General features: G+C 47.0%; 2 protein-coding genes across 6 annotated transcripts; one reads left to right on the forward strand and one right to left on the reverse strand.

Moving 5' to 3' along the window:
• Window positions 1-253: 253 nt before the first annotated feature.
• LOC310647075 (UPF0696 protein C11orf68 homolog) lies at window positions 254-2,785 on the reverse strand. Its single transcript, XM_083374033.1, has 2 exons — window positions 2,531-2,785; window positions 254-1,656 (listed from the first exon to the last, which is right to left on the reverse strand). Exon 2 carries the CDS (start codon window positions 1,639-1,641, stop codon window positions 904-906), a length of 738 nt encoding a protein of 245 aa, XP_083230159.1. The 5' UTR covers window positions 1,642-1,656; window positions 2,531-2,785; the 3' UTR covers window positions 254-903.
• Window positions 2,786-5,247: 2,462 nt separating this feature from the next.
• Window positions 5,248-17,625, forward strand: DRAP1 (DR1 associated protein 1). Of its 5 annotated transcripts, XM_083374025.1 has the most exons (8): window positions 5,277-5,408; window positions 9,204-9,359; window positions 11,712-11,784; window positions 12,477-12,570; window positions 13,184-13,303; window positions 14,215-14,305; window positions 16,185-16,270; window positions 17,414-17,625. In XM_083374025.1, exons 1-8 carry the CDS (start codon window positions 5,367-5,369, stop codon window positions 17,562-17,564), a joined length of 813 nt encoding a protein of 270 aa, XP_083230151.1. In that variant the 5' UTR covers window positions 5,277-5,366; the 3' UTR covers window positions 17,565-17,625. The 5 variants fall into 5 exon arrangements, 3 of the variants coding, with proteins under 3 accessions (XP_083230152.1, XP_083230151.1, XP_083230150.1); XM_083374026.1 differs by lacking the exon at window positions 9,204-9,359 and having other exon boundaries at window positions 5,248-5,408; XR_014493819.1 differs by lacking the exons at window positions 5,277-5,408; window positions 16,185-16,270 and adding an exon at window positions 16,313-16,482 and having other exon boundaries at window positions 6,753-9,359; window positions 17,414-17,552.
• The last annotated feature ends 7,269 nt before the right edge of the window (window positions 17,626-24,894 follow it).

Consider the following 24,894-nt stretch of genomic DNA (forward strand, 5'->3'; position numbering starts at 1 on the left):
ATTCATTTTCCACCCTCTTCAGACCATGAAAAGCTGAATTCGGGAACGCCTATGTTCCCTCCATGCAACACATTAGGGCCTCTTTGTTCCTTCTCTCTGCTCCCAAAACAGCCAAAGAGCTTTACTTTCTGACGCTCGGAGAGTTTGAGAACTTCCCCAAGCCTTTTGCAAGCTGGGTTCATTGCAAAGGTGCTTTTTCAAAAGCTGGATTCATCTATAAATTCCAAAAGTAAATCCTCAGGGAAAGGGGGCAGAGAGAGTGCCTTTTATTTTCAGTTTAGTTACAGGTGAACGCAGCCAAGAACCACAAAAATAAAATTCAATTGCTTTTTGAGCAAAGACAGAAGATTTTGCCTACCTCTTGCCCGGCGTTTTCCACTTCGCACCTCCGTCAAAACTTAGTACTATTTTTTCTCCTCTGGTGCCGCAATTCGGATTTTGATATCTCCCCCCCCACCCCACTCCCCAAATCCCTTCCTAGATGGCAGAAATTGGACACTGCAGCCAATTACTGCTTTCCACTCCTGGTGAGCCATTCTGCAGAAAAAGATTGGTAAGGATGATCTGTTCGGCTCCTCCTACAAGAAAAAGACTGTTTCGAAGCCCATCAGCCCTCACAAGGTTGCGCAGCACACACATTGTAGCAGTTTAATGGTAAATGCAGAGGTTCACTCATGTAATTTGTCACAAAAATACGCTTTTTGAGCTTCTCGGCCAGAACTAACAGTCCCGCAATGGAGGCAGAAATCCCATCGAGGCAAGCTTTCATCCATCCCGCCTGCGGCTGGGCAAATCTACCACCTCTTGAGAAAAAGAGAGTCAAGATTGCACAGTGGGGTTTGTAGTCCCCAGCCTTAAGTGTGGTTTCCTCCGGGAGTGTTAACTCTCTGAAGACCGGGCGTCTTAAGTCACTTCGCTGTTGCTCACCTTATTGATGATACGTGAGCGCCGGGGGACGCATTCCAGATCAAACCTGCTTTCGTAAATGGTGGGGCAGAGATGCCAGCGGTTGTCACGGTAGATGCCCAGGTAGGTGTAAGCGTCAGGCTTGTAGGATAAGAGGCACTTGACCCCCGTGTCCCGTATCACGGAATCGGCCACCAGCACTTGCTCTTCGTTGGTGAAATCGTCTGTGTACACGCAGATCACGTGTTTGTGGTCCGAGTCGGGGCAGCAGGGGCTGACTTTGGCCACCCCGATTCGCCCTTCAAGGACCGCCCGGGCGATGCCAGCCCAGGCGTGGTCCACTTTGAAGCCAGTGTCCAGGTGCATCAGCCATTTACCGGTCAGGACCTGCCGGTTAAGGGCCAGTTCCTTGATAGACTCAAAAGTCACGTGGCGCCCGCTCAGCTGTAAGCGTTCCCAGTCCTCTTGAAGTCCGACAACATTGCCAGATTCTGGACAGAAGCTGGGGCCGTAGATGGCAATCCAGCCCACCGGCTCGATGTTGCACTCCGGGTTTCCGTAGCGAGAGACACGGGATGGCTGGTAGGTCTGGAGCCATTCCTCAAATTCAGCTTTGGGGGTCTTGCGGGCGTCAAAGACCACCCAGGAATCCATGTCTGCGGCCATAGCTTCAGCAGCCAAATCCTCACTGGCAAAGTTCCCATCCTTCCCAGTCTCGTCATGCTGGCTAGCCATGGTTTGGCAAGGCACCTGATGGGAGAAAGGTTAAATCAGTTGCCAAGTGTCTAAATTTTGACCACGTGACCAGGGAGATGCCGTAATGGGTGTGAATGTGAAAAACAGTCCAAAGTCACTTTTTTCAGTGCCGATGTAACTTTGAACAGTCACTAAATGAGCTATTGAGAGTCGAGGACTACCTGTAAAATTGCCTAAAGTCTCCTAATAATACTGCATTAATTAAAGACTTACTTCACTATTATTAGAAAACTTTAGGCCCTTTTATGACTTGCGGACTTCAACTCCCAGAATTCTCCACCAAGCAGTTAGTTTACTCTCTTATAATCCCTTCCTCTGCAATCTCTCCAATTTAGTAGGAAGAAAAAAACAACAAGCTAAGGCATGGCTGGCTGAGGAATTCTGGGAGTTGAAGTCCACAAGTCATAAAAGGGCCACCTTTGAAGACCCCCTGCTTTAGGCAATTAGTCCTATTGTTGGGAGGCTTAATGTATTTAATACATTAAGTTAACGTATTAAATGCTGTAATGGACTAACCACAGGTTATAGTCGTAATAACGCCTCACCAGCCTGGGGAACACATTGATTTAAGACAGGGCTCTTCAAACTTGGCCCCTTTATGACTCGTGGACTTCAACTCCCAGAATTCCTCAGCCAGCGTGCCTGGCTGAGGAATTCTGGGAGTTGAAGTCCACGAGTCATAAAGGGGCCAAGTTTGAAGACCCTTGATTTAAGTCCTTTAGACAGCGTTTCAAAAGAGGAAAATGTAAATCTTCCCTCATTCCTGCTCCCACAGACAAGCCCCCTTCGCTCTCTTGCAGCTCCTCGGCCCGAGAAAAAGCCATATAAAAATAAAACTACAGCACGGGCGGGGATGGCGCCGTCCTACCTTGCAAGGCTGTGGTGAAGCAAAGCCGTCAGGAGACTCCGCGGCCTTGGGGCAAAATTACCGAGTGCGCGGGATTACGACGGTCGCCATTCGTGAGTACCCGTTTCTTATGACACCCCTTTCCATTTCCAGGCCGGCCCAGGGAGGGAGGGGAACCGAACAACGGGGGGGGGTCAACGCCCCCCCACACACACACCCGCACCCCAAACCCGGCCTCCAATTTAGTCTTCCACAATCCAGCCTCCCGTTACCGTCACAACGGCCCGGGGCAAACGGAAAAACGAACGCGCGCACACCCGGAAGTGGATGGGGGAACCGAAATAGTGTTGGACCGGAAGGCCTAAAGGGACCGAAATGAGGCAGAGTTAACCCGCCTCGCCCTACTTTGCCTCTATTTTTTTTATTCCTTCTATTTGGCCTAAGCATTACTTGGTTTACGCTTCTCGTGATTAATTTGCATATTTAAGAATTGTTATCCACTTCGGCCCAGACAAGGAAAGGACGGGAAGAAGGCCCGTCAAGCCAGTCGCTGCCATTTTCGGTCGCCATTTCTCTACGGGCGCGTGGAGAAGCGTGGCCGCTCTAGGATTTGACACGCCCAATGGCTCAGCCCACGCATCCATACATCTGTTTCCACATGGAATGGGAGGCACTTCCGTTGTGAAACGGAAGTGACGAAAGGGTCAGGTTCACGCTGTTCCTACTATAGTAACTTTAAGAAATATGTTAAACTCCCAGAATTCCCTGGTCACACCTCTTAAAGTTGCTATGGTTGGCAAATACTGGTCTCAGCTCTTGAAAATAAAATATATTGGTTAAATAGAAAGGGAAGATACGAAACAAATGATGAAAACAGCATGGTTTGGGATATGTTCCAGCTATGGAATGATTGCTGAACCATCAGGGTCACATGTCACTAACATAAAGATCTGTAAGTCACAATATTTCACATTTGGCACGCTGGCTGCAAAATTTGGGGAGCTGAAGTCCACCAATCATATGGCATGCCGGCTGTGGAATCCTGGGAGTTGAAGTCCTCCTATCTTAAAATTTGCAAGGTTGGATCAAAGCTCACACCAACTCGAAGGACTCCAAACACCCAACCAAGCTTTACTCCAACAACCAAGTTACTCCTCTTGTACAAAACCGACATTTCCCCAAACCTATTCTCCAAAGCACCTGAAGGCAGGACAAGAATCAATGAATGGAGACTAATCAAGGAGAGACGCAACCCAGAACTAAGGAGGAATTTCCTGACCGTTAGAACAATTAAACAGCGGGACAGCTTCCCTCCAGAAGTCGTGGATGCTCCACCACTGGAGATTTTCAAAAAAAAGAGAGAGACTGGACAGCCATTTGTTTCAAATGGTAGAGTCTCCTGTTTGAGCAAGGGGTTGGACCAGAAGACCTCCGAGGTCACTTCCAGTTTTGTTATTATGTTAACCGGTGGAACTGCTTGCCTCCAGAAGTTGTAGGCGCTCCATTAGTTGGAGGCTTTTAAAGAGGAGACTGGACAGCCACTTGTCTGGAAATGGGATTGGGTCTCCTGCTCCAGCACGGGGTTAATACCAACGGCAACCAAGTTGGAAGGGACCCTGGAGGGAGAATAGAATAGAGCTGGAAGGGACCTTGGAGGTCATCTAGCCCAACCCCCTGCCCAGGCAGGAAACCCTATACCGCTTCAGACAAACGGCTGTCCAGTCTCTTCTTAAAAAAAACAAAAACGTCCAAATGTCGGAGCATCCACAACTTCTTTTTCATATATATATATATATATATATATATATTATTAAATGTATTATTTAAAAACATTGGACACGGTACAAACGGACTGACAAACCTTGTCTACAATATTCATATATATATATATATATATATATATATATATATATATATATATATATATATATATATGTATATGTATATGTATATGTATATGTATATATATATAAAATACACTTAAATACATACAAATCAGTTAAGTATAATACAATACTTAGAACAGTGAACCAATCTGTAAGACCTAATAAGAGACCTTCCTTTTGTTCCCGCCAAAGATAAAATTCATTCCAAATTCTGTAGTATTTTATTTATTTATTTTTATTTTATTTTATTAGATTTATATACTGTCCTTTCCCGAAGGACTCAGGGCGGTTTACAGGGCATTTTAAAAATCACACCAATACAAAATACAAAAATTAAAAAGATTAAATTATCCCTGAAAATAAAACCCCAGTTAAAATTCTCAGCCTGGGCCAGAGAGCTCAAAGAGCCAAGTCTTCAGACCCTGGCGGAATGAACGCAGGTCAGGGGCAGTCCTGATTAGTCTTTATTTTTAAGCAGCAAGAATGTGTCGTTTGCTCAAAATGGGGAAAAGGAATGAAATCCCAGTAGAAAATGAGGTGATTAGGAAAAATTTGGGAATGCGCCGAAACGGACGAATTAACCTTGGAGCATCCACAACTTCTTTTTGGACCAGTTGACCTCCCGGGGTCCCCTTCCAGTTCTGGGCTAGCGGTGCAAGGTTAGGTTCCCAGCGGCTCGCCCCCCTACCTAGGCCCTCTGCACATGCTTAGCGGAGGGCATTCTCTCTTGCCTACCCACCCCAAGCTTTGCCCTCGCCCGGGTCTCCATTCCTTGCTGCGGATGATGGAGGAGGAGGAGGAGGAGGAGGAGGAGGAGGAGGAAGAAGAGACGGGCGGCGCTAGGACCGCGCTGGGGCGACCCGGCCGGCTCCTCCCAGGCTGCCGCCGCCGCTGCTGGAGCCTCGTCCGGTGCGGGGCTCGCGACAGGCCCGGTCGGAGCGGCCGCTGGAGCCGCCGGCGCGACGGGAGAGATGCCGAGCAAGAAGAAGAAGTACAACGCGCGCTTTCCCCCGGTGAGAGCCCGGCCGGACGCCTCCCGTCCCGGGACGGCATTGCACCCACCCAGCCCAGCTGGGGCGTCCCGGGAGGGATGGGCGCCCCCCCTCCCCAGCCGGGGAGGGGCAGGGGGGGCAGCATAAAATCGGGGGGGGGGGGAATGGTTTGATTGCAACCCGGGAGAGGCTCTCCTCCTTTGGCAGCGCCCTCCCCCGCTTTGCAGCCCCCCCTTTGCCACTCTTCTCCTTTTGCAGCCCCTTCCTCCTTTTAAAGCCCACCACCCCCCCTGGGCGGCCCCCTCCTCCTCCTTTGGAGACCCCCTCGTCTCCTTTTGGAGCCCCCCTTCCCTCCTTTGCAACCCCTTCTTTGGGGACCCCCACCTTCTGCCGCTTTGCAGCCCCTTCCTCCCGTCCCCCCCCCCGCTTTGCAACCACCTCCTTTTGCAGCCCCCTCCTCCTTTTAAAGCCCACCACCCCTGGGTGGCCCCCTCCTCCTTTGGCGAGCCCCTCTTCTCCTTTTGGAGCCCCCTTCCCTCCTTTGCAACCCCTTCTTTGGGGACCCCCACCTTCTGCCGCTTTGCAGCCCCTTCCTCCCGTCCCGTCCCCCCGCTTTGCAACCACCTCTTCTCCTTTTGCACCCCCCCTCCTCCTTTTAAAGCTCCCCTTCCCTCGTGGGAACCCCCTCCTCTTTTTGGGATCCCCTCTCCCGCTTTGCAAGCCCTCCTTTTCCAAGCCCCCTCCTCTGTTACAGCCCCCTTTTCTGCCTCTGCAACCCCCCCTCCTCCTTTTGCAATCCCCTTTTGCAGATGCCTCTCTCTCCCCTTTGGCATCCCCTTCCCCTCTTTGCAGGCCCTGCCCCTCTTTCTGTTATGCCCCTTTTTTACAGGGGATCCACGCTTTCCTTCGCCCCCACCTCCACTTCTGTGCCCCTTCCCCATTGCGCTTCCGGGGGGGGGGGCTGAAAGCCAGCCCCCTCCTCCTCTTCTGCCCTCCTCACCCCTGTCTTGCAACCATCCCTGCTGCAACAGCTGTTTCTTGCCTCCGTCTCTGGGTTTTTCCAAGTTCCCCCCCTTGCAGAAACAGATGTTGGAGACTTTTGCAGTGAGGGGCAGACACCCCTTGCCCTCCTGGCCAAGCTGAACATTCACTGCCCCCCACAAAGGGTCTTTCCACCTCTGGCAAATCCTTCACTTGGTTTATTGGCTGTATTGTAGGTAAACTATGGTTTATGGCTTCAGGATAGCACACAGCCTTCCAGATGTGCTGTTTGGTAAATGACCCCTGTCATTTCCTAGACAGCAGTAGAATCGATCAGCCTGGCTAGGGATTATGGGCGTTGCAACCTGCAATGGCAGGTAGAGATTATAAGGATTATGGTCCAGCACCATTTAAAGTCTCAAATTATTTTGATGCTTTTCACCTTACTTAGGCTGTCTTCTTCACTGTCCCTGCCTAAATACCATTATAATATGTGTGTGTGTGTGTGTGTGTGTGTGTGTGTGTGTATTTATTTTGGTGTTACCCTTGAATTCTTTCCCGTTCGGTAATACTGATATTTTTTGTAATCCTTCTACCACACAATTGCCATTTCTTGTTTCTTGCTGGTCATGCTACAATTAATCCTCCACTTACAACAATTCATTTAGTGACCGTTCGAACTTACAAGGGCATTGAAAAAAGTGACAGGACCGTTTTTCACCCTTATGACCTTTGCAGCATCCCCACGATCACGTGATCAAAACTCAAACACTTGGCTACCGACTCACATTTATGATGGTCACAGTGCCCCGGGGTCATGTTCGCAACCTTCGGACGAGCAAAGTCAGTGGGGAAGCTGGATTCATTTAACGACTGTGTTACTAACTGAACAACTGCAGTGATGTCCCTTAACAACTGTAGCAAGAAAGGTTGTAAAATGGGAGCAAAACTCAGCTAACAACTCTTCCGCTTAGCAAGAGAAATTTTGGGCTCCAATGTGGTCGTAAAGTGAGGACTACCTCTATTACGACTTAACTGTGTTTTTAATTTCCAGTAGCTTTAAGGGGGACCTCATTTTCCCTTTTATCGGAAAACCTTATTTCCCCATCCTTAGGTTGTTATAATGGCTGTATATTAAACTATGATTTGTTTTAGCTCTGGTTTACTACAGGAACTTCAGTCGCTTGGGTTCAGCCTGAACTGGGCCATAATGTGGTTCGTTGGTGGCTTAGCTGTTACGCCGAGTTAAACATTCGGTTTGTAAATCGTGGTTTATGGCAGAGTGCATTGTGCCATCCACCGACTTGTGGTTAAGTCAACAAACCTAGGTTAAGCCATGGGCGTTTGGGAGAGAGAGAGCTTGGCTCTCCTTAATGCAACCTGTTTTTTTCCTCTTTGTGTTTGTCCATCTTTCTTTGTTTACGCTCACCTTAAAATAAAGACATTTGCCGTATCTGTAAACAACTTCGTTGCGTTTTAAACTCTCTCCCTGGTTTTGCACCCTGAAAATATTCCAATATTAGCTTCTTTTATACCTCTGTTTTCTGAAGGTGTAAAAGGATTTTTTCCCCCTTCTAGTTGATGTCATTGCATCAAAAATGCTTTTTATTTTGGAAAAGGCAACTGGACGGTTTTTTTTCTTCTGGCTGATACAACAGGTTGTCCTCGATACACAGCCACAATTGAGGCCCAAAATTTCTGTGGCTAAGTGAGACATTTGCGAAGTGAATTTTCTCCCATTTCACAAACCTTTCTGGCCACCGTTGTTAAGTGGATCGCTTGCAGTTGTTAAGTTAGTCACACGGTTGTCAGAAGGTCGCAAAAGGGGATCGCGTGACTCCGGGACACTGCAGACCGTCATAAACAGGAGCCAGTTCCAGCCTCCCAAATTTTTATCACGATGCTGCAAACGGTCCTAATTGTGGGAACTGGTTGTAAGCCACCTCTTTCGGTGCCATCGTTAAGTTTGAACTGTCACTAAATGAATTGCTGTAAGTCGAGGACTATCGGTATTCTCTCCCCGCGTGGCAGCTTTCCTGCTTTGTTCCGTACAGTTGTGGCTAAAATTGTGGAAACCTTTTGGGGAAAGTGTATTTTTTGAAGTTTGATGGCTAATAACACCACTTTCTTTTGGGAGTAGTACCATCAAGTTATATATCAATGGGAAGGTAATTTAATCCAGAAGGTAATGCGACGAAGCGTGTTCAATTATCTGTATTCTGTGAAAGGCTATAGCCAAATAACCAGAAAAAAGGAAGCACAACTGGCTTAGGTGGATACCTGGTAGCTTTCCTTCCTTTGATTGTAGCCAATGAGCTGGAGCGTTTAGAGAGCCAATCAGGGGTCATCTCGTTTTGCCAATGAGCCAATCAGATCACAGTAGGATTCGGTTATTGATGCCAGGTATTACTGAAGCCCGGAGGAGGGTATTTTGTCAGTGTGTGATGTGATCCAGTGTGTGATGTGATCGCTATCAAAGTGGGTTGGGGTTTTTGTGTGTGTGTGTGTGTGTGTGTGTGTTCTTTCATTTAGCGAGCTTGCAAAAGGTAATAAAATTAAAAAGCCATGGTGCAAAGAGTTGACTGGTCGCCCAGAAAGCGATGCAAAATAGTATTATTAAGCGAACAAGGCTGCAGTTACCAAGAAATTAGTAGAAAGATGGGGGGCAACGTAACGAAAGGCGGCATTTCTAAGTTTTTGAAGAGGTATAAGGAGACTCGGTCCCTACAAAACCACACCGGTAAAGGCAGGAAAAGGTGCACCACGGCCAACGACGATAGAAGGATTAAGAGACTCTGCCTGCGTGACGGAGGAAAATCATCTGGGTGTATCCAGGGTGAAATGGCGCAATGCCATGTGAAGTTGAGCGCAAGGACCGTTCGGCGCAGACTGCAGGAATTTGGCCTAAAATCTAGAATTCCACGAAAAAAGCCACTTTTATCGCTCCAACCAAGGTTGAAAAGGCCAAACTGGGCTAAAACCCATGTTACTGTAAGTATTTATTGACAGACGTGGTGATCGTTTTTTTGTATATATCTCAAAAATTTTTTCCTACGGTGATCGTTTTTATATATCTCATTTTTTCCCCATATTTGTGTATTTCGTGTTTTTCTATGCTGATCATCTTTGTGTATTTCATTTTTTTTCTATGGTGATCATTTGTGTGTATCTCTTTTATGGTGATCCTTTTTTGTATATCTCGGTTTTTTTCTACATGTTTCACCTTTTCTTCTTTATAACGGCTATTCTAATAGCAGATCCTTCGTAAAAGTTGTGGCATTGCACTCTTGATTAAATGATCTTTCCGTTGATATATAATTTTATGGTACTACTCCCAAAAGAAGTGGTGTTATTAGCCATCAAACATCAAAAATACACTTTTCCCAGGTTTGTTCACTACTATATGAATAACTGTTTTTGTTTAAAGGAACTATCTCTTGGCAGCTGCTGAGCCCTGTAACCTTGTAAATTGAAAATACGTGTTTTATTTCGGGGGGGTTTGGGGACAGGAGGCTAAATAACCGCCAGATTGGACATAAATCACTCTTGGGGGGAGAGTTTGTCATCCTTATTTTGTGTGACGTCTTATTAAATAAATAGAAATATAGGTAGTCCTCAACTTAACATCAGTTCGTTTAATGTATTGCCCTGTTCACCGCCCTGAGTCCTTCGGGAGAAGGGCGGTATACAAATTAAATAAATAAATAAATAAATAAATAAATAAATAAATAAATAATGACCGTTTGAAGTTGCAGCGGTACTTGAAAACAGTGACCCTTCGTCACACTTCACGGCCGTTGCAGCATCCCCGTGGTCACGTCATCAGAATTCGGCCGCTTGGCAACTGATTCACATTTATGACGGCTGCAGCGCCCTGGAGTCATGTAATCCCCTTTTTATGACCTTCGGACAAGCAAAATCAAGGGGGAAGCCAGAATCAATTAACAACTGCAGCCAGAAAGGTTGCAAAGTGGGGCAAAACTCAGTTAACAACAGAAAATTTGGGCTCCGTTGTGGTCATTAAGTCGAGGACTAACTGTCATTGGCTTTATTGTTGGCCATTGTACCTGGGTTTCCAACTCAAGAGCATATCGAAGATGTTAAAACGGGAATTGCAGATTCAAACAGCTGGTTGGCAGGGGTGAAAATTTATTTATTTATTTATTTATTTATTTATTTTATTACATTTATATACCGCCTTTTCCCTGAGGACTCAGGGCGGTTTACAGGGAATTAAAAACCAACAATACAAAAGTTAAAACCAGTTTAAAAAAGATTAAACTTAACCCTGTGCAAATAAAACCCCAGTTAAAATAAATTAATCCTCAGCCTGGGCCAGAGAGCTCGAAGAGCCAGGACTTCAGGCCCCGGCGGAATGAACGGAGGTCGGGGGCAGTCCTAAGCTCCACAGGCAGCTGGTTCCAAAGGGCAGGAGCCCCCACTGAGAAGGCCCTATCCCTGGGTGTCGTCTGCCGGCAATCTCTTACCGGTGGGACCCTGAGAAGACCCTCCCTGTGCGAGCGCACTGGACGAAGGGCACTTGATGCTGGCAGCAGGTGTTCCCTCAAAAATGCACTCTTTAAAAAAAAAGTTTATTATGAGATTAAATATAAATAGAAACCATAGTCAGGGAAGAGAAAGGAGAAGAGAGATAAGAAGAAGGGAGAAAAGTAACTTTCCATTTTTTTTCAGGGCCGTGGCATAGCCTTGAACTTCTGCTTTTTATATTTCTAGCTATCTTAAACCATTTCTAGAACAACCGTCATAACCTCAAAGCAGAGTTTCATATATATATATTTTTTCAGTCTGAAGGACAAAAATCCAGAAGCCGTTTCCCAAGTTGAAAAGAAAACTAGATTAACGTTTCTTCTCTTTTTAATTAAAGTCAAATTTGCCATTCTGAGAATCTGTTCATCTTTCCCTCTTCGTCCTCGACTTACGACCGCAATAGACCCCCCTCCCCAACTTTTCTGTGGCTAAGGGAGACCGTTGTTAGCTGAGTTTTGCCCCATTTCCCGACTTTCCTTGCCACAGCTGTTAAGGGAATCTGGCTTCCCCATTGACTTTGCTTGTCAGAAGGTCGCAAAAGGGGATCCCGGGACACTGCGACCGTCGTAAGTATGAGTCAGTTGCCAAGCGTCTGAATTTCAATCACGTGACCCTGGGAAGGCTTGTAAGTGTGAAAAATGGTCCTAAGTCGCATTTTTCAGGGCCGTTGGAACTTTAAACGGTCACTAAACAAATTGGGGCTCCCTGTAACTTAACATATTTCGAAGCTCGTTTATTTTTAATAAAACATTTCTCATCTCCCCATTCCTCCTCCCCCCCTCCCCCATTTTAAAGGCTCGGATCAAGAAGATCATGCAGACGGATGAAGAAATTGGCAAAGTGGCCGCTGCGGTCCCAGTGATCATTTGTATCCTCTTTGTCCTGCCTGCGGTGTGTGTGTGTGTGTGTGTGTGTGTGTGTGTGTGTGTGTGTGTGTGTGTGTGAGGCGGGGTAGTAGAAGGCCTTCTGTGTTCTGGAACTGCGGACATTCTAGGACTGTGGGATCCTTGGTGGTTTTTCCTGCAGACGTTTCCTGACCCAACTAGGTAACATCATCAGAGTGTCACGGTTCCGATAAATGAGACAATTCAAACAAACTGCAGGCATATTATTTATCTAAAAAGTCTTAGCAATGAAACGAAACATCGGCACTCGTGGAGGGATTCCAGAATCTGAACTCTCCTCCTCCCAAACCCATCATAACACACACACACCATCCCCGCCCTTATCTACACGTCATAAATCACGATTATCCAATTAGTTTTACATATGAGGTTTCACTTCCCATTCTGTGCGCGGGCTTTTCCAATCTTCTCACAACAACCGGGTAGAGATTTCCTCCCCCCACACACACAAATGAAGCAATTAAAGTAACAGGCTGTCTCTTATATCGTCAGTGCAAAAACATGTCAATGTTTGCAGCATTGACACAGAGCTTGTAGACCGCAAACCAATATTGATGATGTTACCTAGTTGGTAAAAGTGGTATGGAAACTGTCCGCCTTGACTGGAGGAGGGAACGGGGTTGGTCTTGCTGTCCCCCTTAACTCTGAGCCGCAGCCCGGGCGCTAGAGCTATTCTTGGAGTCCCTGTTGAAGACGGCCTGTCACGTCACCCAGTCCAGGAACGCCAAAACGATGACAACGTCTCACCTGTGAGTATCGGCTGTAGATCCCCCTCTCCTTTTTTCAGGACAACTGCCATCGTTGTAGGCCTTGCTGAGCACCAAGGGCTGAAACATCAGGGGCCTCCTTCCTTTGTAACCCTGAGGACTAGAATCTTGTCTGAGGCTTTAAGGGGAAAGGCACCGTTTGGTTGTAGAACAAGGCAACGTGTGCTATTTTTCTCGGCGTCCGTCTCCGGAATTAAGTATAGGCTAAGCACGGGCCCTCTCCAAATTCTGTTGGCTGGGGATGATGGGAAGCTGGATTCATTTAATGGCCGCGTGACTAATTTAGCAACTGCAGTGATCCACTTAACAGCTGGGGCAAAATTCACTGTAACAACTGCCTTGCTTGCTTAGCAATAGAAACTTTGGGCTCCAATTGTGGCCGTAAGTTGAGGACTGCCTGTGATTAAAAATAAGAAATAAATAATTTGGAATCCACTGATCTGGATGGCTTCCCGAGGGCACCACAAACCCCTTGCCCTCCTCCAAAACCGGGAGCAGATCTCTGCAGATTTTAAAAAGCGAAATGCTCCTTTCTCTAACCCTTGCCAGCTTGGGCGGGCCAAATCTGGGTAACCCGACCGTGTGAATTTTGCAGGAAACAATGCATAGAACAGGAGCAGCAATTCGACTTCCTGAAGGATCTTGTGGCTTCCGTGCCCGACATGCAAGGCGACACCGAGGACAACCACATGGAAGGAGAGAAGGTGTCCCGTAGGTAGGTCACGAAAATCGACCCGTGGCAAGCAGCGAAGGAAAGACGGGTGGATCCGGAACCTTCCGGAACCGCTTCGAGCGAGACGGGAAATGCAAGTCGTTCTCCACTTAATGACGGTTCATTTACTGTCTGTGGAGATTCTGCATCGTCCAGGTCAGGGCTGTGCCAAAAGGGCTTTTTCACGAGGCAACTTGGACTGTCTTGTTTTTCTTTGAAGACGTTTCGCTTCTCCTGCGAGAAGCTTCCTCAGCTCTGGCTGAAGCTTCCCCACCATCCCAGTCAGAGCTGAAGAAGCTTCTCGGAGGAGAAGCGAAACATCTTCAAAGAGGAAAAAAAAAGAAAGTCCAGCTGCGTCGTGACAAGAATTTGTTTAGTGACCATCCGAATTTACAACTGGGGGGGGGAAACCACGACTGTTTTCAAACTTAACAGCCGTTGTGGCATCCCCGTGAGTCACGTGATCAAAATTTCGACAGTTGGGAGACTGACTCATATCTATGACGGTTGCAATGTCCCGGGGTCATGTGATCCCCTTCTGCGATCTCCCAGCAAGCAAAGTCAATGGGGGAAGCAGTTTCACTTAACAACCATGTTACTAACTTAGCAAATCACTTAACCTGGGTCTTCAAACTTGGCCCTTTGATGACTTCTGGACTTCAACTCCCAGAATTCCTGCCTGGCTGAGGAATTCTGGGAGTTGAAGTCCACAAGTCATCAAAGGGCCACGTTTGAAGACCCCTGACTTAACAGCCGTGGCAAGGGAAATCGTAAAATGGGGCACAACTCACTTAACCAATATCTCAGTTAACAACAGAAATTTTGGGCTCCATTGTGGTCGTAAGTCGAGGACTACCTGTTTTGGTCCACCTTTTTATAAAACCTTATTTCCCCCACCCCCTCTTTTGCGGCAGAGGCCGGAAACCTGGCAGTGGACGAAGGAACGGCGGCACAGCGGGAAAAGCAAAGGATGCCAAACAATCCGGCACAGACTCGGAACAGGACGTAAGTTGGCAGCAAAGCGTGACCTTTTCTTCCAGGAGTGGAAGAGCGTTGTGTAATACAGTTGAAGACTTTATTTATTTATTTATTTTATAACAAGATTTTATTAATTTTTATAATCACAAATCCTTAATATTTTACCAGCAATATGTTGCCTGGGTTCCAATATTTAGCTTACTAAAACCTCTTAATAGGGACGCAGTGGCTCAGTGGGTTTGGATGCTGAGCTTGTCGATCAGAAGGTCGGCAGTTTGGCGGGTCGAATATATCCAAGTGCCGCGTAACAGAGTGAGCGCCTGTTACCCGTCCCAGCTTCTGCCAACCTAGCAGTTCGAAAGCACGTAAAAATGCAAGTAGAAAAATAGGGGCCACTCCGGTGGGAAGGTAACAGCGTTCCGTGCGCCTTTGGCGTCTAGTCATGCCGGCCACATGACCACGGAGTCATCCTCAGACAAGCGCTGGCTCTTCGGCTTTGAAACGGAGATGAGCACCGGCCCCTAGAGTTGGAAACGACTAGCACGCACGTGCGGGGAACCTTTAGCTTTACCTAATACCTCTTAACCTCCTTTCTCTCCTTTTTCTCCCCATTGATAAAATGTATCCCGTGTTCTAAAGTAGGGGGTCTTCAAACTTGGCCCTTTGATGACTTGTGGACTTCGACTCCCAGAATTCCTCAGCCAGCGTGCCTGGCTGAGGAATTCTGGGAGTCGAAGTCGACAAGTCTTAAAGTAGCCAAGGTTGCAGACCCTTATTCTAAAGTCCTCTGAATCTTCTTTCTCCTTCATTTTCAATGTAAGTCTGTGCATTTCTGCACAGTCCAAAATGTTCCTAATTATCTCTTCCTCCGCTGGTAATTCTTCATCTTTCCACTGTTGAGCAAATACAATTCTGACTGCCATTAATACCTGTAACTTTGAATATACGCATTCTTTCTTATAATTTCCTACAATTATACCTAACAGAAATAATTCTGGCTTAAAATCTACGTGTTTATTATTTTCTCTAACCATAGATGTGTTGTTGACCAAAATCTTTTATCCTTAGGACATGTCCACAATTGAAGACTTATTCTGGGGTCACACCAGTGGTGCAAGGAGCATAATTTTCCCATAATGCTCTGGGTCCCTTTGCTTGGGTCCGAGGGAGGAATGCAGGAAGTAGCAGCTAACGACCATCAACTTGTTAATTTTCGTGTTGTTGTGTTTTTTTTTTTTTGTCTTTTTTCATTTCTCGCAATGTTTTGGTGATGCTACTGGACGAAACATCCCTCAGCTGGGGATCTGGATCATGTCCCAGAATTCTCAGCAGCAGCCAGACAGCCTGGGAATCCTGGGAATTGAAGCCTACCATTTTGCAAAGCCTGCTTGAAGGGACTTAATTCCCTAACCGGCCTCAGTTCAAATCTGTCTTCCTTCTCTGAAAATGGTACAGGCGGTCCTCAACTTTAAGACTTGCAGGGGGGCCCAAAATTCATCTTGCTAAGTGAGAAATTTGTTAAGTGATTTTTTTTTCTTGCCCCATTTGATGATCTTTCTCGCCCTAGTTAAGTGAATCTGGCTTCCCCATTGACTCTGCTTCTTAGAAGGCCACAAAAAGGCGATCACGTGATCCCGGGACACTGCGACCGTCATAAATATGAGTCGGTTTGCCATAGCCTGTGAATTTGGATCATGTGAGCCCGGAGAAATGCCCGCAACGGTCGTAAGCGTGTAAAATGGTCATAAGTCACTTTTTTTTCCGGTGACTTGTGCGACTTGTGAATGGTCAGTAAATGAACTGTCGTAAGTTGAGGACTACCTGTAGAGGCGGGGGGGTTGGACTAGAAGACGTCAAAAGTCCCAATCCAACTCTGCTATTCTGTTTTGTTCTTTTTTTTTAACAGGATGATTCGGAAGATAGCGAAAGCAACGGAGAAGAGGAACCTATGCAGACGACCCACCCTACACAACCGGCTACACATCTCTCTTTGTAATTAACATTTCCCTTATTTTTTCTCCCCGGCTTTGGCAGGACCGGTAGGTCTTCGCGGCAAGAAGAAACAAAACAGGTGGTCCTCGACTTACGACCACAATTGAGCCCAAGGTTTCTGTTGCTGAGCAAGACAGTTGCACCCCGTTGACTTCCACCCTGTTGCATGGCCATTTTGCCATGGACGTTAAGTGAATCGCTGCAGATGTTAAGTTAGTCACAGGAAGGGGAGACGTTTTCAGACTTGCAAGGCTCTGTCATTCTAGCCCTGTAATTAAATTCGTTCTAGCTATATAGGCAGTCCTCCATTTATGACGGGTGGGTTAACAAGAATGATCTGGTAATCAGCCCAAAGTCACCCAGCCACTTTCCTACCTAAGGCGGGACTAGAACTCCCCGTCTCCTGGTGCTTGGTCCTCTTGCTGGCTTTCCTGCCTAAATTAGGATTAGAATTCACCGTCTCCTGGTGATTGTCCCAAAGTCACCCAGCCAGCTTTCATGCCTTAGGCAGGATTAGAACTCACCATCTCCTGGTAATTGGCCCGAAGTCACTCATTCGGATTTCCTGCCTAAGGCAGGACTAGAACTCACAGTCTCTTGCTGATTGGTCCAATGTCCCCTAGCTGGCTTTCCCGACTAATTCAGGACTAGAACTCACCATCTCCTGGTGATTGGCCCAAAGTCATTCAGCCAGCTTTCATCCCTCAGGCGGGACTAGAATTCACAGTCTCCTGGTGATTGGCCCAAACTCACCCAGTTGGCTTTCATGGCTAAAGTACGACTAGAACTCACCGTCTCCTGGTGATTGGCCCAAAGTCACCCAGCTGGCTTTCATGGCTAAAGTAGGACTAGAACTCACCGTCTCCTGGTGATTGGCCCCAAGTCACCCAGCTGGCTTTCATGGCTAAAGTAGGACTAGAACTCACCGTCTCCTGGTGATTGGCCCAAACTCACCCAGCTGGCTTTCATGGCTAAAGTAGGACTAGAATTCAAAGTCTCCCACTTTCTAATTTAGGGCCTTCTCCACTAGACCAAATGGCTCTTTTAATTTAATCCCCCAGGGACTAGTATCTTGATTTTTTTCAGCGGCTGGCACCTAAAACGTGGCTGATTCTTCTCTCTCTTTTTCTCTCCTTCCCGCAGAGCCCCTGCACCGTATCTACATTTTACAGCCCCTCCCGTATCCACGGTCTCCTTGCCTGTACCGGCTCCAACAGGAACAGTCCCAATTGCACTTCCGCCCGCATCCCTGGCGCCGGTCCAGGCAGGCGAAGAGGAAGACTATGACTCTTAACACCCAGTTCCGTTTTCACTGCTGCCATTTGGGGGGGGGGGGCGGGAGGGGATCGTAGCGGGTTTGAAAGGGGCTGTTCTTAAATTTATTAAAAAAGAGAAAAGTCTTCCAGAGGTGATTGTGGGTTTTTTTGTTTTTGTTTCTCCCCCCCCCCTTTTCGCACACCTGAGAATGGCAGGAAGAATTACGGGTGGTCCTCGGCTTACGGCCACAATCGAGCCCTGAATTTCTGTCGCTGAGCGAGACATTTAATAATAATAATAATAATAATAATAATAATAATAATAATAATAATAATAATAAATAAAAAATATAATAATAATAATAATAATAATAATAATAATAATAATAATAATAATAATAATAGTGGTGGAAGTGACCTTGGAGGTCATCTAGTCCAACCCCCTGCTCAGGCAGGAAACCCTATACCATTTCAGGCAAATGGCTCCATTTTGCGACCTTTCTGGCCACCCTTGTTAAGTGAATCGCTGCGCTTGCTAAGTTCGTTACACGGTTGTTCAGCGAGTCTGGCTTCTTCCCCCGTTGACTTTGCCTGTCCGAAGGTTGCGAAAGGGGACCCCGGCAGACGGCGACCGTCATAAGTATGAGTCAGGCGCCAAGGGTCTGAATTTTGATCACGTCAGCCTGGAAACGCTGCAACGGTTGTAAAGTGTGGAAAGTGGTCGTAAGCCCCTTCTTTCAGTGCCGCTGTATTTGATCTGGTTACTAAACGAACTGTTGTAAGTCGAGGACTGTGTTACAGCGGTTCTAATGGGCCTACTCTCTTTTTAATCAAGCAATTTGAGCCGACGTAAAATTGGAGGTTTTTTCCCCAGCGTGTTAGGGAGTAACAACTCCATTAGTACAACACGTTCAACCTGCTTTGTGGTTCAGCCCCTTTGCCAAGTTCACAAACACACTGAGTCATCAACTACTAGCCCAACCGGCTGGCGTTGCAACCGATGCTTAACCACACAGGCAGAAAGAAATCGGCCGGATTAAAACTACAGCCAACTACAAATGCAGCTTTCATTGACACACACACACACCCCTTTTTTTTTTTTTTTTTTGCAAGCCAGGCTTTTTCCCGCCCTCCGGAAAAACCGGTCAGAAAAAGTTAACCTATTTAAAAAAAAAACAAACTTGCTGATTGTCTCCGTTTTTCCAGCTTGGCTTTATTTTGTACAGGTAGTCCTCGACGTACGGCCGCAGTTGAGCCTAACCCAAAATGTGCGTTGCTAAGTGAAGAAAAACTGCATTTTGCCCTGTTTTTACGACATTCGTTGCCAACCGAAATGCTGCCGTGGTTAAATTAGTCGCACGCAGTCAAGTGAATTTTGCTTGTCAGAAGGTCGCAAAAGGGGGAATCCTATGACCCCGGGATGCTGCCCCCGTCGTAAATGCTTGGTTCGTTGTTTAGCGTTTAATGGCAACTCCCGTTTAACTTTATTAAATCTGTTTAATAAAATGTATGAAAATGAACTCCCAGAATCCCCCAGCCAGCATGCTTTAAGATGGGAGGGAACTTCAATTCCCAGAATCCCCTAGCCAGCATACTTTAAGATAGGGGGACTTCAATTTCCAGAATCCTCCAGCCAGCATGCTTTAAGATGGGGGGACTTCAATTCCCAGAATCCCCCAGCTGGCATGCTTTAAGAAGGGTGGACGTCAACCCCCGGGATTCCCCATCCAACATACTTTAAGATGCCAACTCCCCTCTAGTTTTATTAAATTTGTTCAATACAACAAATAAACTCCCGCAATTCCCCATCTAGCCCGTTTTAAGAGCTCTCGACTTCAACTCCCACAATTCCCTAGCCAGCATGGTTTCAGAGGCCAACTCCCGTTTAATGTTATTACATTTGTTAAAGTAAAAAATAAAACTCCCAGAGTACCCCCATGGCTTTCAACTCCCACAATTCCTTAGCCAGCCGTGCTGGCTGGGGATTTCTGGGAATGGAAGTCCACCCATCTTAAAAGAGTCGCCAAATTTGAGAAACTCCTCTTACCGAGTATCCACAGCAGATGCTTGGATGGTGTTGGAACAGTAGCTCAGCCATCCCCATCCCTTCCACGTTGACGAGGTGAGGCTGGAACAGCACTTCGGGGGCTTCAAAGCGTTCCCCCCCCAAGTTTGACCATCCGTCCATCTGGCAGCTGGAAGAGGAGGAGGAGAACAGAAGGATGGACACACCTAAACACACCCCAAAAGGGTGGCCACTACAGCAATCACTTCCAACATCCTCTTTTGCCTTTTATTTTAGGGGGGGGCTTTATTTGAACCATCTGGCCTGGTCTGATGGGTTTGGGGTTGGATTTAGTTTTAAACACACTTTTAGTATTGTATTATTGGGCATAATTATTTAATTCTTTTAATCTCTTTTTTAACGTTTGTATTTACATTTTGATATTTATTGCCCTGTACACCGCCCTGAGTCCTTCGGGAGAAGGGCGGTATAAAAATTTAATAAATAAATAAATAAATAAATAAATAAATAAATAAATAAATAAATAAATAAATAATAGAGTTGGAAGGGACCTTGGAGGTCATCTAGTCCAACCCCCTGCTCAGGCAGGAAACCCTATATACCGTTTTCAGACAAATGGCTGTCCAGTCTCTTCTTAAAAACTTCCAGCGTTGGAGCATTCACCGCTTCTGGAGGTGGATTGTTCCACTGGTTAATTGTTCTCACTGTCAGGAAGTTTCTCCTTAATTCCAGGTTGCTTCTCTCTTTGATGAGTTTCCATCCGTTGCTTCTTGTCCTGCCTTTGGGCGCTTTGGAGAATAACTTGTCCTAAGAGCTTGTGCATTCAAAAGACCCTGATCAATGGTAGCAGGGCTGAAATGATGGGAATAAGGTCCAATGCACCCTGATCTTTTTTTTATTTAGAGAGTCAGAGAGAGGACTTTGCGGAAACTAGAAAGACAAGTTAGCAAACCATGTTTTATGGCTTGAAAAACAGGAAACGGTTCAAGGGACGTTGCCTTAATTCCCTGCAGTGTGCACGGAAGCAAAACTACACTCAAGTTTGCAAGGTTGTGCTTCTATAACCTCGTGCAGGGGTGTCAAACTCGCAACGTCGTGTGACGTGTCGAGACGTATCACAACTTTTTTTTTCCATTGCCAGCAATGGGGTGGGCACAGTTTTGCCAGGATGGAACCAGACCGCAAGCCAGCAGTTTGACACCCCTGACCCAGTATTTCCCAATCTCAACAGCTTTAAGAGGGCTGCACTACAACTCCCAGAATTCCCCAGCCAGTAGGCTTTAAGATGGACATGTCAACTCCCAGGATTCCCTAGCCAGCCTGCTTTCAGATGGCTGCACGTCATCTCCCAGAATTCCCCAGGATTGGCCAGCCAGTTCAGTTCAGTTCCCATAATCCTCCTGGTCCCTTCCAGCAAGGTCTTGAGAATTCTGGGAACTAACCAATGTGAACTTTCAGGACCAATTCAACTAACCCCCCTCACTAAGCCACAGGGAAGGCCTCACTCACTCACACACACACACACACAGAAACACAAACAAACACACAGACTCACAAACACACAAAGGGTCGATTCCCAATGCCATTTCCCAACCTTTGGGTGATGCCAACCCAGCAAATGTATCCTTTTGTTCCTTTGGGGATTATTTCACATCAGCTAATTGGAGAGCTGGCCAAGGAGAAATGGGGAGTTGCAGGGAGCTTTTTGAAATGAAATGAAATCCAGCCCCCTCCAGAGAAACACATTTTTGGACGGTCGTTCTAGGTGTTCCAAGAACATTGAAAATGGGTGTGCATGTCTGTGCATATTCACAAGTCTGTGTTATTTTATTCATCCCCAGGGAAAGAAGACTACATATTCTATCCATCATCCATCCGTCCATTCAAGGGGGAAGATAGATAGATAGATAGATAGATAGATAGATAGATAGATAGATAGATAGATAGATAGATAGATAGATAGGTAGGTAGGTAGGTAGGTAGGTAGGTAGGTAGGTAGGTAGGTAGGTAGACAGACAGACAGACAGACAGACAGACAGACAGACAGACAGACAGAGACAGACAGACAGATATAGATATCAGTAGGTAGATAGATGATTGATTGATAGACAGACAAACAGACATAGATATCAGTAGGTAGATAACGATAGATAGATAGATAGATAGATAGATAGATAGATAGATAGATAGATAGACAGACAGACAGACAGACAGACAGACAGACAGACAGATAGATATAGATACTGGTAGGTAGGTGGATGGATGGACGGACGGACAGACAGACAGACATAGATATCAGTAGGTAGATAGATGATTGATTGATTGATAGACAGACAGACAAACAAACATAGATATCAGTAGGTAGATAACGATAGATAGATAGATAGATAGATAGATAGATAGATAGATAGATAGATAGATAGATAGATAGACAGACAGAGACAGACAGACAGTCAGACAGACAGACAGACACAGATATAGATACTGGTAGGTAGATAGATGGATAGATGATAGATAGATAGATAGATAGATAGATAGATAGATAGATAGATAGATAGATAGATGATAGATAGATGGATAGATGATAGATAGATAGATAGATAGATAGATAGATAGATAGATAGATAGATAGATAGATAGATAGATAGATAGATATGGATGTAGATGGTAGATAGATAAGATTAGGTAAACAAGAGAGATAGATGCATCCTCCTTGGATGGATGGATGGATGGATGGGTACCTTCTCTTTGATAGACGGATGGATAAATCCATATAGAGATAGATCAGACAGACAGACACCCCCTCCTTTAATGGACGGATGGACAGACTGACTTTCCCCCCCCCCCCCGCCAAGGAAGCCCACCAGCCCCATCTCCTTCCCGGATGGAGGGGGGGGAGGGAGCGGGAGGGCGCGGGCAGGTCCCCCCCTTTCTTCCCTGCTTTCACGGAGCGCGGGAGGGGGGGGGACGCGGCGGCGGCTGCGTGGATTGCAGACTCGCATCGCCGGGAGCGGAGCGTGGCAGGGCGGGCGGGGTGGGGGGGGGCTGTGGGGGAGGCGATGAATCTGCGATCCCGCCCGGCGTTGGAGAAGCAGCCGCGGCCACCGAGCTCGATGGTGGGGTCTCCATCCGACGCCAGCGGCGGATGCTGAGTGAGGACCCGCCGCAGGGGAGAAAAGGGGGGGGGCTGGGAGGCGCGGGGGGGGGTGGCGGGGGGGGAGGGAAGAGGCGGGCGAAGCTGGGGCGGCAGACCCCCCCATAACCCTATTGGGGAGGGGGGGAGGGGGAGGGGCAGCCTGGCACAGCTGGGTTCTCCCCCCCCTCTTCCTAATCCCGGACCTTATGAAATTCTGGGGGGCTCTGCAACCTCCCCCCCTCCCCGGCACCCCAACTCCCCCCCCTTTCCGCAGAGGGTCACCCACCCACCCATTACAGCTCTCCTGGGCCGCCGGTTGGTCCCTGAATCTGACGGGGGTGGGTGGGTGAAGGAAACAGGCATTTTCCTAAAAAAAACACCCCACCCCATTTCTGCCCCCCAATATTGGGGAAGGGGGACCGTCTCTCTAGATGTCCGAGGGGGCTTCCGGATCGCTGCCTGCTCCCCAGGATCCCAGCTGCTCTCCTCTCCCCCCCCCTCCTCAAACTGTCCTGCTTGGCCAAGAATTACTAAACCTAACATCCATTTACATCCCCCCCCTCAAAAAAAAGGGACGCTGTGCGTGATGAGTCTGAATTTCTTCTCCTGCTGCCTTTTCATGCCGGGCACCCCAAATCCCTCCAGGGGACCCTGGATGCTTCCCTCAAGCGCCCCAATATTTTGAGCCCCCCCCCATTTCAGCCCTCCCCGCCTTTCCCTCCCTCGATCCTCCAAAAACCCATGGGTTTGTCTTATGTTTACTTCTGGGATCATGGGCGCCGGAAAGAGACCCCCCCCCGGATTAATTGCAAGGGTCAGTCCCCCAATCCAGCCCCTTCCTCCCTATCCCCACAGCCGCCCTCCCCTTCCCCAAATCTGGACGGTTCCCTTAAAAGTTCCCCCCTCCCCCGGGCTGCGTTCACACAGCTGGTAGAACCATCCATTTTCTGACTTGCCAAAAAAAAGACCACCGCCTTGGGCTCAACAAATGGGCTGGGTTTGCAAAGTCTCCTTTGACCCAAGCGAACTTGGCTGGTTGTGTGAATGCACCTGTTTACGGGTAGCCTGACCTGGGTCAAGGGATGCCGTGAGGTCAGCGGCGGGATTTCAAGACTGGGATAAACACGCTGGCTAGTGGTGGACCAGCCATCTCAGGTCTGATCCAGACAGGTCGTCTCTTAGCAGCCCTGGAGAACCAAATTTAAGCCTTGAACCCTGAGCCGGATTCTCCCATCTGTCTGTTGCTGGCACCCTCCTTTTCCTGATTGGGTGGGTTTTTAATTTTCTTTTAATTTTCGGCACAGTAGGAAACAGGGTGATCTTTGCTTTCTTTCCCCCCCTCCCGCCCCCACTGTTTTTGTGTTTCTTTGACTTCCCCATTTGGCTTTACCTGTTGGTCTTCCATTCAAATGCTAATCAGATTTGATTATTTTTTTTGGTTTTTTTTTCCAGCAGCAAAATCAACTCAGGTAGAAAAGGTTTGTTTTATTTGCTTTTTAGAAAGAACACAGAATCTCTCTTGAAGCTTTACAGGCTCCTTGGAAATATATTCTGCACATGCTTTAGAGCATTTTTATTTTCGTGGCTACTTTATACATTTGAATGGTTGATTGATGACTGATTGATCCGATGGACGGATTAGGTGTCATGGAGTCCTTTTTGAACTCTGAGTGAGCACCTGATAGATTTCATTTGGGAATTTTATTCTGGAGCCGGATAGATTTCATTCGGGAATTTTAATCTGTACATCCATGCAAACTAAGATGTCTCTGCTTCAATTAAAAACTTCCGGGGTCCCTTTGCTAGGTAGAAAATATTTTTAAAAGTCCTTCTGTTCAGGCTTTTCTAGACAGCTTCGTTTGGGGTTTATTTTTTTCCTAATTTGGGGGTTCCCTTAATCCCCACAAACCAGAGTTCCTACAAACCTTCAGTTCCCCAAAATTGATGCTCATCCTAGATCCTAAGAAAGGAAGAAAAAATTGCCTGTCTCTAAATTGATTTGGAGGGAGAGAAAGAAAATAAATCCTTGCCTCCAAATGCATTTGCACGGAAGCCCAACCTATCCTCACGTGCAGATTGTGTGGCCTGGGGTGATTGTTAACAGTGGGGAAAAGGGCAAAAAAGGCAATCAGTTTGCAATCAAGGCAAACATTTATCTATATTTTTTCTTCATCTTTTGCGAGAGTTTGGAAAGCGTCGGAGGCTT

This window comes from Vipera ursinii (genome assembly GCF_947247035.1).
Source record: "Vipera ursinii genome assembly, chromosome: 15".
Taxonomy (NCBI): Eukaryota; Metazoa; Chordata; class Lepidosauria; order Squamata; family Viperidae; genus Vipera; species Vipera ursinii.